The sequence below is a fragment of the Quercus robur genome, chromosome 10 (genome assembly GCF_932294415.1).
Source record: "Quercus robur chromosome 10, dhQueRobu3.1, whole genome shotgun sequence".
Classification (NCBI taxonomy): domain Eukaryota; kingdom Viridiplantae; phylum Streptophyta; class Magnoliopsida; order Fagales; family Fagaceae; genus Quercus; species Quercus robur.
The window spans coordinates 28,898,813-28,912,684 of NC_065543.1; the positions used below are offsets into that span (position 1 = coordinate 28,898,813).

The 13,872-nt window shown below is 34.8% G+C and overlaps 1 protein-coding gene across 1 annotated transcript; it reads left to right on the forward strand.

The window, feature by feature from the left end:
* The first annotated feature begins 215 nt into the window (after positions 1-215).
* Positions 216-10,759, forward strand: LOC126702627 (surfeit locus protein 1). The gene is made up of 6 exons (XM_050401389.1): positions 216-506; positions 619-722; positions 3,655-3,893; positions 8,768-8,942; positions 9,021-9,304; positions 10,173-10,759. Exons 1-6 carry the CDS (start codon positions 326-328, stop codon positions 10,240-10,242), a joined length of 1,053 nt encoding a protein of 350 aa, XP_050257346.1. The 5' UTR covers positions 216-325; the 3' UTR covers positions 10,243-10,759.
* Positions 10,760-13,872: the final 3,113 nt, after the last annotated feature.

A 13,872-nucleotide genomic window follows, 5' to 3' on the forward strand; every position in this document is an offset into this window, starting at 1 on the left:
ATAAGCACATGAGTAAGTCTTCAGAAACATCTATGAATGACCCATGAGAGGCGCCTCTGCTGAGTCTGCTCTGCTATATATATACTAAAACCCTAGTTAGTACTGCTATATTTTTTTAGTCCCTATATTATATGGGCGGGCTTCAGAGGCAGGCCCATTTATGACATATGGGTTTTCTGTTAACTATGATCCGACCCGGTAAGGCCCATTAAATATGCCGAGTAATGAGTCCAAGGAAAGCCCTCCATAAACCCTCTCCTCAGAAAGAAGAGAAGAGAAGAGAGGGAGTGAAGTAGAGAAATGAAGAAATGAGATCAAGTTGAAGATGGCCATTTCCAGAAAGCTTTGTGAGCTCAGTAGAAATGGTGGAACCCTTAAGAGGAAGTGGGTCCCACTACCAACACAGCCTCACAAACTATCTTCTTGCTTCTGTAGTAGTAGTAGTAGTAGTAGTAGTAGTAGCTCCACCATTTCGTCCATACCTGAAGCCCAATCCCAAGATCACGGTATGTATGACTGTATGTATGTATGTATATTGTCCATGTAGCTGTGTTTTCTTCTTGGGTTTAGAGTTGTTTTATTAATTGAAGGCTTATTTGTTTTGTGGTTTTGATATAGGGAATGAGAGTTCTAGGTCCAGATTGTCTAAATGGTTGCTATTCCTTCCTGGAGCTTTCACTTTTGGCCTTGGCACTTGGCAGATTTTAAGAAGGCAGGACAAGGTAATTAATTCTAATACATTCTCTATCTCTCTATTTTCCCTTTCCAAATTTGTAGACCCAGACCCAGATATCCTAGGTTCAATTCTCTTGGATTACCTGATGGACGGTTCTGACAGGTGGGGTCGTGTATCCGTGGTTTTGTCCTGAGGGATGTGTCCAAAGGACCCATCATCAAACAAAAAAATTGTCTCTAGTCTTTTCTATTAATATTTTTTTTTTTTTCCTGCCCATTAGTATGTATGTTATGTTGTGCTTGTTTTCCTTTTTCATTTTAAAAAATTTTGGATTTTTTTGGTTTTCCATATTTACAAATTTTCAGAAATGTGTTGGACATACACAGCAGTTGGTGAAATGTTGCAGATTCATGAATTTTTTTTTTTTTTTTCAAATACGTAAATTTAAATGCCTGATGCCTGATCAATACACATGACATGGCTATGTAAGTGTTTTCTCGCAATTTACTTTGTCAAAAAAATTACTTTAAAAAGAAGAAGAAAGAGATAAGTACTAACATTTTGTTAGGACACACACTGTTCTTACATACATATATAGAAGCAAATAAATGCTAACATTTTACTTATACCTTCAGCCTTGCACGTAGAAGATGGCAAGATGCTTTAGTAAATTCCGCACACTAATCATTGCATATGAACAGAGAGTGAATCAATGAAATCTAAGAATAGAAATTTACTCATTATTGCCTATGATCGGGACCACTCGAACAATGATCTTAAGAAGCCAGATTTCATCTCTAGAACAGTTGACTCCTTTTCATTAAACATTCACTTCCTTCTCCCTCCATATGGTCCACTTTAAACAAAGGTGGTGCCATTATAAGTAAGAGAGCTTCTATGTTTGCTAGACCAGCTACAAAAACCAAATAAATCATCTATCACTCTCTTTGGCATCACCAGTCACCACTGTTCTCTGAACATAGGGGGAAAAAATGAGAGCCCTTAGCTTAGGAGCAACTTTGCAATGAAGAAGCAAATGGTCTACTTTTTCACTATTACGTTTGCAAATACAATATTGATTTACAAAGTGATACTCTTTTAGTTAGAATTTCCCCCAAGGCTGCTCTCTGGTTCCTAAAACTAGGAGTCAGCACTTTTGTTTTTATCGAATTTTGAGCCAGTTTGGTAATGCTGTAGCTTTGCAAAAGACATTGTGAAGGAGTTGCTGCAAAGATCTTTCTGTGGTGTCTTAAGGGGTTCTATAGGGATTAATTTTTTCTTGGAGAAGCATTTGTTGCGTTAAGGTGCCTTCAAATATTTCATTCTTTTGCATGAGCTGTGGCATTGGATAAAATCGTAATGGTTGATCATCTTCAAAACCATGATGTTGATTATTGATTGGTGTTGCATGTGTAAGAACAGGAATCCATTGATCACCTTTTACTCTGTTGTATAGTGGCAAGAGATATTTGGTCAGTTGTATTTTCAATGTTTGGAGTATCATTCTTTTGATAGGTAATCAGAGAACTATTATTAATGAGAAAAAATGAAAAGTTCAAGTTGTTCCTGATGATGAACAACAAGAAACAGATGAAACAAACAGCAAAACAAAAGATAGGGAAATCAGAAAGATAATCTAAGGGAAAACATAAACTCTAAAAGAGACAAAGAATCAGGGGATTTCAATTACTAAGCTGTTGATGAGGGGATTTCAACTTCAGCAAATACCTAAAGCTTGGAATGCTGTCACATTATGTGTCTTCTAGACAATTTGGCAAGAGGGAAACAGATATATGGTTAGTTGTATTTTCAATATTTGGAGTATCTTAGATCATGCAGAGGAGCTTAGTTCAATTACTAAGTTGTTGACAAGGGGATTTCAACTTCAACAAATATCTAAAGCTTGGAATGCTGTCACATTATGTGTCGTCTGGACAATTTGGCAAGAGTGAAACTGTATAACGTTTGTTTGTGTCAAGTGCCCAACACCTGATGTCAAACAATCCTTGCTAAGATGCCATGGTTCTCTTAGGCAATATCCAATTACCAATCCTGTTCCTTCTTAGAGTTTTAAATAGGTTGCGGTTGAGTTTGTGGTTTACATTGTGGAGAAGTCTTGTATTATATATTCTTTCTCTTGTTTAAAATAAAATTATTTTAACTTTCAAAAAAAGAGTTTCTGTGACTTTTCCACTAAAACATTGTTTGGTAAATATTTGCAGAGGCAGCAATATGTAACATGAATTATTTACTTAATGTTCAGTAAAATATATATTTAGAAGGCTTGTGAATGCTTGGTAGGATGAAAATAGATAGCATAAGATGTTTGGAGAAAAATTTAAAGCATTATCATAGGAATTTTGATGCAGAACAGAAGTAGAAAAATAGGAAATAAGGAGTGACAACAGGAACAACTCTTATGGATCCTTAAGAGTGGTTGGTAGAAGCATTGATATATATAGACTTAAATATACATATTTATTTTTATTTTTTTTCTTTATTATTATTATACTTTTTATCGGTAAACATCAATTTTATTCAAAGAAATATAAGTGCAGCACAGCCACAGTACACAGGCAGAGTACAAGGGCTGTCAAAAGTCATATGAAAGTACATAAATCCAAAAACTTTAGTATATCAGAGAACGAATGACTAATGCTTCAGCAGATTACTTACTTCAGCAGATTATGATATTTATGCCTAATGCTTTAGGAAGCTTCACCCTGCCATTCACCTTTTGACCTTGCACATTGCATATATGCTTCTAAGCTTATGTGTGTCCTCACAACAAACAGTATTTTTTTATTTTTTGGACAATATGATGGGTTGGCTCATTCTTATTGTGTCAAATTTATGTTTGTGACCATATCTGTATCCATGAGATTTAGTTAACAAAACCACCAAAAGCTTTGAGTCAAAGACTAAGTTGATTTGAGTTAAGTGGACAATTATGTTTGACAATGTTTTATATGTTGCAGATAAAAATGTTGGAATATAGACAGAATAGATTGAAAATGGAACCTCTGATGCTTAACAATGTATCTCCATCAAATGGAAAATTGGATTCTCTGGAGTTCAGGAGGATAAGATGCAAAGGAGTTTTTGATGAGAAAAGATCAGTCTATGTGGGCCCACGTTCAAGAAGCATTTCAGGAGTGACTGAAAACGGCTACTATGTAATCACACCCCTTTTGCCCATCCCCAACAACACTGAGAGGTATATGCAGCAGGAGTTTATTAGCTTCATTAGTCATTGTAACGTAACTTGCTACAATTTATCATACTTGCTCTCTTTCTTTGAAGTGTGTTATCCAATTAAGTTAAGTTGTTAGAGAGGGATTTTCTATATTTAAACTATGCTTGAGTTGTATTCTTTTTCTTTTACAATGTGTTAACCAATTAAGTTGTTAGAGGGGGATTGTCTATATTTAAACTATGTTTGAGTTATAATCCTTTTCTTTACAATAATTTCTCACATCTGATGTCCAAATTTTTTCATGGAATAAATAAATAAATAACATTGTACTTTTTTTTATTTAATGATTTGACAATACAATGGGAGATAGGGATTTGAACCTTGGTTCTCCTAACAAAGGAGAGCAAGCTATGCCACTAAGCTACAAGGCTCTTGGTAATCATAACAATGTATTTATTGTATTAAGTTTTAGTTTTCAAAGTTTAGTTAATCTGGTTTATATTCACTGCATTTACTGGGTATACCAACATATTTAATCGTATGCCAATTCTTTCAGCATCATCATCTATTACTTTTGCAACTCAATCATGACTTAAATAGACAATTTGTATGTATTACAAGATATAAACTAATAAACATTATAACAAACAAAACTTCCAATATGACAATGCAGATTGGCATAGTAAGTTTCTGGTCAAAAAACCTAATGATGAACTCACAAAAGTTAAGCTTACTTAAAAAAGAAACTATCCTGCACCCTATTGTAATATATCTATTAAGTTTTCTCATATTGGCTTGAAACCAAGCTCAAAGAAGCTGTTATATTCCACTAGCATCTTCACACGCACTATGCATGTGTACACAGTTTTTTTTTTTTTTTTTTCAAATAAAAAATATAATATTATTAAGTCTTAATCACAAGTAGTTATAGTTTATGTATAAAACATGTGTCCTGATTTTGTGGAAGTTAAATTTTTTACATTTACTTTTTTATTTGTTTTATTCTATCTTTTTATTTTAAGAATGTGGCTTTTTAATGTGTGCAGAGTATATTTGGGGCTTGTTAGTGGGAGTAGAATTTCATGGACAGTTTTTAATTTCTCAATTTACCAGTATGTCCTTAATATGGTTATTTTTTGGAAGAATACAAAAATGGACACTAAAGCGTTCTATTCCAACTATATATATATATATATATATATGACCTTAGAGAAACGAGGGGGGGAAAGGGATTACTACCTGACTAGTATTTTTTTTAAAAAGAGAGAGAAACTAAATAGAAATAGCAATTAATGCTATTGTGTCCAAATTGTTGGTCCCGTATTCCATTTTGGGATGTCCCAAAAGTTTGTCCTCTCTAAAAAGTTAATAGATAAATTTCCTAACTTATCCTTTATTTGAAAAGTAAATGCCATTCTTTCACTTAAGTTTGGATTAATGAGGATAGTTTTGGTAATTTGTAAGACAACATTAAAAAGGCGTTCCCTCAAAAAATTTGATTTTCTAAACAAGACCAACAATATGGTTGGGGCAGTTTGGGGTCGAGGAGACAAGGCTTTGGAGGAGGATGATAGCTATGAAATTTGGGAAAGAGAGGGGGGGATGGACTTCCCAAGTTGGGTAGGGGTTCACATGGTTGTGATCTTTGGAAAAACATTAGAATGGGTTGGGAAACCTTTAGTCATTGTACTGGGTTTGTGAATGGGATGGAGAATTGGGTGCGATTTTGGCATGACTGTTGGTGTGGTGACCATCCACTTAAAGCGGTCTTCCCGGTTTTGTATGAGAAGTTGGGATGTGAGGTTCCTTCGTGAGGCTTTTGTAGAGTCATCTTTGGTGAGGCAGGGTGTGGGGGAGAGGAGTTGGGATGTGAGGTTCCTTCGTGATTTTAATGATTGGTAGGTGGCATTAGTAATTGAGTTTCTCGAAATTTTGGAGACTAACACCCTTCAACAAAGAGTGGGGAATGTATGAGGTGGAAGTTGAAAAAGAATGGGGACTTCCATATCTATTCTTATTATAATAAGCTTAGAGGTTCTTATTCTGTCATCATCCAATGGAAAGGCATTTAGGGGGTTAAGGCACCTAGACGGGTTTCCTTCTTTGTTTGGATTGCAGCATGGGGAAAAATACTCACTTGTGATAATTTGAGGAGAAGAGGATTTTCTATTGTGGATTGGTGTTATATGTGTCAGTATATTGGGGAGACTGTGGATCATCTAATGATTCACGGCAAGAGGGCTTATCTATCGTGGAGCTTTGTTGTTAGAACATTTGCAGTCTCTTGGGTTTTACAAGGAAGGGTGATAGACCTGCTATTTGGATGGAGGAATTGGTTGGGGAAGTACTTGTGTGATATTTGGAATTTGAAAGGATTGTGTTTGATGTGGTGCATTTGGAGGGAGTGTAATAATTGTACATTTAAAGATGTGGAGAGTTTGGGGAATCAACTCCTTGCCTCGTTTATGGGCTCTCTGTTTGATTGGTCTCGGGCTTGGGGACTCACATCTAGTGATTCCCTTCCGATGTTTATAGATTTGCTTCTTCCTTGTTCTTTTTTTTTTTTTTTTGGGGGGGGGGGGGGGAAATTACACTTTGCCCACCTGTGATTTGCTCGAAAAACAATTTACCTACCTGTGGTTTAAAAAATGGCACTTTACCCACCTATGATCCTATCTGTTAACAGTTTGTTGCCCACCTGTGGCCTTGCCATTACTCTAACACAATTTAACTTAAAAACATATTGGCAAGTGAATCAAACACACTGAAAAGCCAATATCATTACTGAAAAGCTTTGAGCACTTTGCAGTTTCTGTTGTACAAAGAGAAGCTAACATAGTAGAGGCTTCGATTTTGTTGATTGGTGCATTTTGTGCTGTTGTAATGGGGAGTCGGCGAATCATTTGCTTCTCCATTGTGATAAAGCTTATCTGTTGTGGAGCTTGGTTTTTAGATCCTTTGGGATTTCTTGGGTCTTGCCAAGATCGGTTGCAGATATGCTTTTCGGTTGGTGGAATTGGTTTAGAAAGCACTCATCTGGCGTTTGGAATCTAGCTCCGTTGTGCCTAATGTGGTGTATTTGGAGGGAGCGTAATTGGCGTACTTTTGAGGATAGGGACAATTCCGATGACCAATTGCTCGCTTATTTTAGTGGCTCTCTTTTTGATTGGTCTAGGGCTTGGGGACTCACCTCTAGTGATTCTATCCCTATGTTCCTTAGTTCTCTTCTCTGTAATTAATTTGCTCTTTGTTGTCTCCGTTTGTTTTCTTGTTTTTTTTCTTTTTCTTCTCTCTTTTTGTTTGTTTCCTTCTCTGTATTCTCTGTTCTGCCTTGTGTTTTCATGAGGTAGCTTCTTAATATATATCTTTCTTACTTATCAAAAAAAAATAGTAGCTTCATATGTCATATGTATTCTAGTTAATCTTTGATTGAATTTTTTTATGTGAACTATTGGACAGAGCAGTTCCAATATAAAAAGCTCCGATTCATATTCAATCTTTAAAAGATTCTCTACAAATTCATATTCAATTTTTTTTAAGCATTGATTTTAAACAAAGTCCTTCTCATTTCCTTTACCTTCTCTTCCTTTATCTAACCCCACCTAAACCAAGTTCTCTGGTTTTAGAACTTACCCACATAATGAAACCCAAAAAACTAATTTTTAAACCCCAACATTTTTAATTTTATACCCAGGATTCTTGGGGTTTCTTTCTTTTCCCTTCATTTTGAGGTCTGTTTTCTCTTTTGTTTATCTAATTGTTGGTATTCACAGTTTGATTTCTCTGTAGGAAACTTTCTCTTCTTCTGGGTACATGTTTCCCAGATCTGGGTTCGTGTCCTAACTTCTGCTTTTATCAATATCCTTTGAGTTGTCCTCATTCTCTTTTAATTTCTTCATCGTCACAGTCGGACTACAATTAGTTTTTTCTTTTCCACTTTCTTTGCCTTTCTTTCCTAACAGTTTCCAGAGCTTGAATCAGGCTTCCCAAGCATGTATCAGCTTCACCTTCCTCAGTCTTGGGCATCAATTTCTGCAATTTCTAACACAGAATTCAATAGAAACAACATGGAAAATTACCATCAATTTCTTCAATTTCAAAAAAAGAAAAAATTAAAAACCCTAGGTTAGAGAACATACTTGGAATTTCACTCCAGAGGGGTATTCCTCAAACTCTGTCACAAGGGTTTTGATCAGAATGGTAATCGAAAGTGATTATGGAAATTTCACTTGATGATCTTCATGGAGTGGCTGAATCCAACAAGAGAGAGTGAAGAGTGTGGCATCAGGTTTCTTTCTCTTGGTTTTAGTGTGTTTGATTCACTTTCTAAAATGTTTTTAAGTTAAATTGTGTTGAGTAACGGCAAGGCCACAGGTGGGTAACGGACTGTTAACAAATAGGACCACAAGTGGGTAAAGTGCCATTTTTTAAACCATAGTGGGCAAAGTGTAATTTCCCTTCTTCTTTTTTTTCCTTTTTATTGTACATCTTTGCTTCTTTGTGATCTTTTCTCATGAAGTGGTCTTTTTTCATTGACATTGAACATATAAAAGATATATGGGATGGAGGTAGTAAAATATTTCTTGACATTGAACATATGTTAGATGCACCTATCATAGTGATATGTGTTCCCACTGGTGATCAAAACAATCCAGTTAAAAGGGCTCTTTGATATTATTGATGTGTCAAATATTGGCTCAAACAGTTTGAAATAACTTGTTGGCTTAGATTGTATCCTAGATTTGGGAGTTTTCTCAACAAGCAGTGTTTTGTACCATGAAAAATTAAAGTAGGGTTCTACTGTCTTGGAGAGGAAAATTTTCAAGGTTTTATTGTCTTGACTGATTGATGATTTGTTGTATCAGCTAAAAGTATATTGAAAATTTTTCTTCCAGCATGCAGTCGCCAATTTTGGTTAACAGAGGATGGGTTCCTCGTAGTTGGAAAGAAAAGTCTTTGGAAGATTTACAATCCAGCGAACTTCCTTCCAGTACAGCAACCCCATCTGTCAAAGATAGCGAAAGCAGCTCTTGGTGGAGAATTTGGTCTAAGAAGCCCAAAAATATTGAGGTTTGTTTTGGTAGTTACTTGATGCCTTGTTCAGGTGGGGCATATCAAAGATACAATCTAAATTTTTGCAACTTACAGGTCAATGCCCCTGCTGTCATTCCTTCAGAAGTTGTTGGAGTAGTTCGTGGGAGTGAGAAGCCTAGCATATTTGTTCCAGCAAATGATCCAAGCTCCTGTCAGTGGTTCTATGTTGATGTTCCTGCATTGGCTCATGCTGCTGGACTTCCTGAGAATACTGTCTACATTGAAGACATAAACGAAAATATCAATCCAAGTAACCCATACCCGATTCCAAAAGATGCTAATACCTTGATTCGCAGCTCAGTAATGCCACAGGACCATCTTAATTATACATTCACATGGTATGCTTTTGCATCTTTAGATACACCAAATTTCGGATGCACTTGCAATCCCCTTCTGAAAATACTGGTTTGCTGTTACTGCATTCATAATCATTCTTTATTCATTTATGCCTTGATCTCAGTTTATATTGTTCATGATTGTTCCAAGAATGGAAGGAGTTCATCTTCCAATTGTTATGTTTGTTTACCATTTTGTGGACCTATATATAGGCCAGCAGTGCCACTATGATATTTCCCTGGTCAATTGGGAAATAATCAAATTAATTTGATTAGTTAATTTTAACATATGATGAAAACTGGTCAACAAATTGTTAGTGAAAAGAACAATCTGTTCTGTGAAAGGTTCATACTAAGTTATGCTAGTTGCATGTTAAGCAGCTACCAACTTACCATAAACTTCTCAAAGCCATAGATGATTCAAAGCTTTCATATACGTATTCTGGAAAGGGTAAAATGCTTACTCCGTTCTGTGTATATCTATATTTAAAGAAGGCATAATTTAGATATTTGTTTTAAGTTCTATGGAAACATCTTTATGTAAAGCAGAAGCTAGTGTTACTACAAACATCGTTTCTGTCAATCAAACTATCAAAATGTTTTGATCACTGTAAATCAATGGAAGAAAAACATGCTTGTGGGTTTTGGTTGATGTGGGAGGCACAAATCCCAAAATGTATTTTAGCATTTTATTGCACTCTTCTACGTGCTAGTTGTTTACTTAATTATATAATATGTTGAAGATATGAAATCCACACATATTTCCTCAAGCAACAGGCCAACAGAATTATAAGATAATTCTCTCACAAGGTTGAGAAATTCTGGGACATACTACACTACCTTTTCTGATGTCATGTTTTATTCTGCTCAGGTACTCTCTATCTGCTGCTGTCACGTTTATGGCTTACAAAAGATTAAGGCCCAAAAAGAGTCGGAGATAGCATTTTCTCATCAGTGGTAACTTTTACCAATCATTGTTCTTCCTCTAGATCTCATCCATGAATTTGATTTAGGAGAACATGGGGAAGTTAAATCCACTTCCCATCAATACTGTCCTTTTGAAGAATTTTACTGTCTTCATCAAAATCAGCAGAATTTTAACTGTTGACAATATTATCTTTTTCATAAGGTCTTAGTTGACAGGAAAATGTTTTGTGGATCAGCTGCTTTCATCATTAAATAAGCTTACATGAGGGCAGTCGAGTCGATGGAAAATAATGTTTTATTTTCTGTTTTGATATAGTGAAAAGTCTCTCTTACAAATCTTGCATAGAAGCTGTTTTTCTCTACCTTTTCTTTGTTTGGTGTGACATGATGTACTTTCCAATTTAACCGAGGATTCCATTGGCCCTATATAGAGATAAATTGTGATTAAAGTAGTCTAACAATATGGAATTAGACTTCATTGCGTGGAAAGGTGTACAATTATGAAGTTAGCTTATGAAGTTATATTGTACCTCTCTCTCTCTCTCTCTCTCTCTCTCTCTCTCTGTGTGCAGAAATCATCTATATCACCTTGTAGCTCAATTGGCACCACTTGGTGACTTCAACGAAGTAAAGCTACTACATCCATAACAATTTCACAACAAATCCTAAGTTGCAAGCTGATATTGGTGGATAAAAAAAGTGATGTTAGTAGTGGCTCTATATTATAACCAATAAAAATTTGCTACTTTGGATTTTTTTTTTTTTTTTTTTTTTTAAGTTGTGAAAATATTGTGTACATAGCATTACACTTTCAACAAAAATATCCAAGGTTCAAATGTCTCCAACTCATTGTAAATAGCGAAACATGTTTTGAATTTAAAAAGTGGAGAAGAGAGGAAAAAATGTGGGATGGGAGAGGGGTGTGTTTTGAAATTGATTATCCTTTCTAAAAGCTGAGAAGGATTACAAACAAAGAAGGCCAGCATGAACCACTTGGCACATTCTCGGTAGAGTGAATAGATTTTGCCTCTTTTAAGTGGCACAAGGGGGTGGAGCTGAGGTCTAGATTGTTGTAGCTCCATTTCGTGTGATAGTCCCTGCCCTGCAATGATCAAAGTATAAGTAATGTTGAGCAATTTTGGAAAAAATTGTGGAGTGAGTGGGTTAGTAACAAAAACTTAATGTAATTTGGTAAAGTGGACAATATATACTCTCAAACCCGAACTGTGAATAATGGGGGCCTGAAACGGTCAAACTCGCTTTTTTGAATTGTCGCCTTGGAGGACTGGTGTTTCAGTTGTCCACAATGTTGTGGTAAATAACTTGTTGAACCGTCTTCATGAACTTGATATTGAAGCTTTTTATGCCATCGCTTGGATCCTCTGGTGTTTGGGAAATTAGGCCGAAGTTGAATAACAAAGACCATGTCCAAATAGACTTGGTTGAGATTTTGTTGCTTATGCCATGGAATACATGGAAATTACACTCATCTGTTAAGTTCGTTGACCTAAGAATCTAGAGCATTGATCTTGCAATATTTGCAAAAGAATTCATGTTTCAGTTTCTTGGTTAGAAGTTTTCCCCATTATTCATAGCATCTTGTCGCTCCTGATGTATAATCTTAATGTTTCTATAATAAATTTTCTATCAGTGATAACTAAAAAATGGAGAGTTGGAGTTGATGTAATTTTTGTTTGACCTCTTCTACAAATATATAAAATCTCACAATATTTTCATAACAAACTGAAATATTTTCCAACTATGACTCAAAATAAATAAAAATAAATAAAAAATAAAAAATAAAAACCTTGAACCCACTACAACTCAAAACAAGCCTATTGAGCAAATGTTATAAGATTTTGTTATGACTAAAAACTTTCCCATTTTTTAATATTATCTGGTACTTTTTTATTTTACTAGATTTCTAATGAAGTGTCACTCAAAAATTAATAATGACGCAAAAGATATGGATAAAATATAAGCAACTCATCATCTTTAAACAAATCAAAACTTTCTCATCTTTGAGTAACTTCTAAGCTAGACTCAACCCTAACACAACTCTATTGATACAACCCAATTTTGACATGTTTTGACACTAGAAATTTACCAACAAATTTATGAACCATGACAATTTAATGTTTTTTTTTTTTTTTTTAATTAGGAGATTTGACTTCACTTATACTTCATTCATATTTTATATACACACATATATATAATAAATCAAGAATATTTTGGAAGGAATAAACATTTTCTGTAAGGCTCTTATGAATAAATCAAACATTTTCTAATTTTCACCTTATAATGGTTGGACTTTGCTGGGTTTTTAAGCAGCATCATTTTTCTTCTAGAATTATGACTCTGTATGGAGGAAAAATGGCATTTGCCCTTGATTTACTTGAATTAAAAAAGAAGTTAACATGTGTTAGGAGTCAAAAAACGTGTGTCAGGAGGAATAGTCTCATCACTAAGTGGTCTTGTCTAATAACTCTAGTCTTGGCGTATGGGTTACAGTCTTGCCACTTGCGTTTTTTGAAAAAAAAAGATATTTAAAAAGTTAAAAAATAAAAAAAGATGCCGTATGGGTTAGTCACTGTGTCTTGCGGAATAAGAAAATAAACTGGAATAAAATGGAACAAACTTCTTAGATTTGCACTAAAGTAAAATTGGGGAAATTTTTCAGATTTGTGTGTGAAAATAAAATAAAATAAATACTTTTATTGGATGATATGTATAAGAAATCTGTGCTTTGAACTTTGACTGGAATAAAATGTCAAGGAAGACTATCAAAAACTTATCTTGACACATTTGCTAGTTTGGATGATATGTCATTTTCAAAAAGCAAACTGCTTCCAGCCAGAATCTCTCTATGATTATAAAAGCTGCTGCCAGCAGCAGCCGGAACCTCTCTATGATTATAAATGGGGAGTTGTTCTTTCTTGACGGGAGACGGGGGTGAGATCTGTCTCTCAAAACCAGCAAGTCTAATACCTTTGAATCATTTTCACTCTTCTTTCATCCATCATAAAAAATCTTCACTTTCATTAACTTGAATATTTCTCATGCCTTTGGCAGCACAATTAAAACCCCAGCAGTTCCCTAACATCACAGTTAACATTATCTATCATTGGCATGCACCACCAAAGTTATGTTCTCCCCCTCTAACTCACTTACCTTCTCTTCCTTACATTTTGGATTCATCTCATTAGCTGTAATTAATGTTTATCATGTTTATTTAGTTGAACTGTGAAGCCTTATGTTATTGTGTAATAGAATTTATATGCAACTATGTTAATCTCACTTGTTACTGGAGACTTCTTATTTGGCTAGGATAAATAGTTATTTTGTTGTTTCTGAACATATAATCTTAGTCTGGCTAAGCTCTTTATATTATTTTGCTATTCCTGTTACTTTGCTATTGAAACATATTTACTTGAATTCATTTGAGCAAAGTTGATTACAACTACTAAATACCTTTGTTCTAGCTTTACTGGAACTTTGCTTGAGTTTCATTTAAAATGTTATTTAAACTTTGTAAAGAATGTCGCAAAAATCTCAATTTTGCTAAACACGTTGATCCTATTTTGCTAGCATCACTAGATGTACATTCATTTGATTGCTCTTATCTTTTGACATGGTTTAATTTG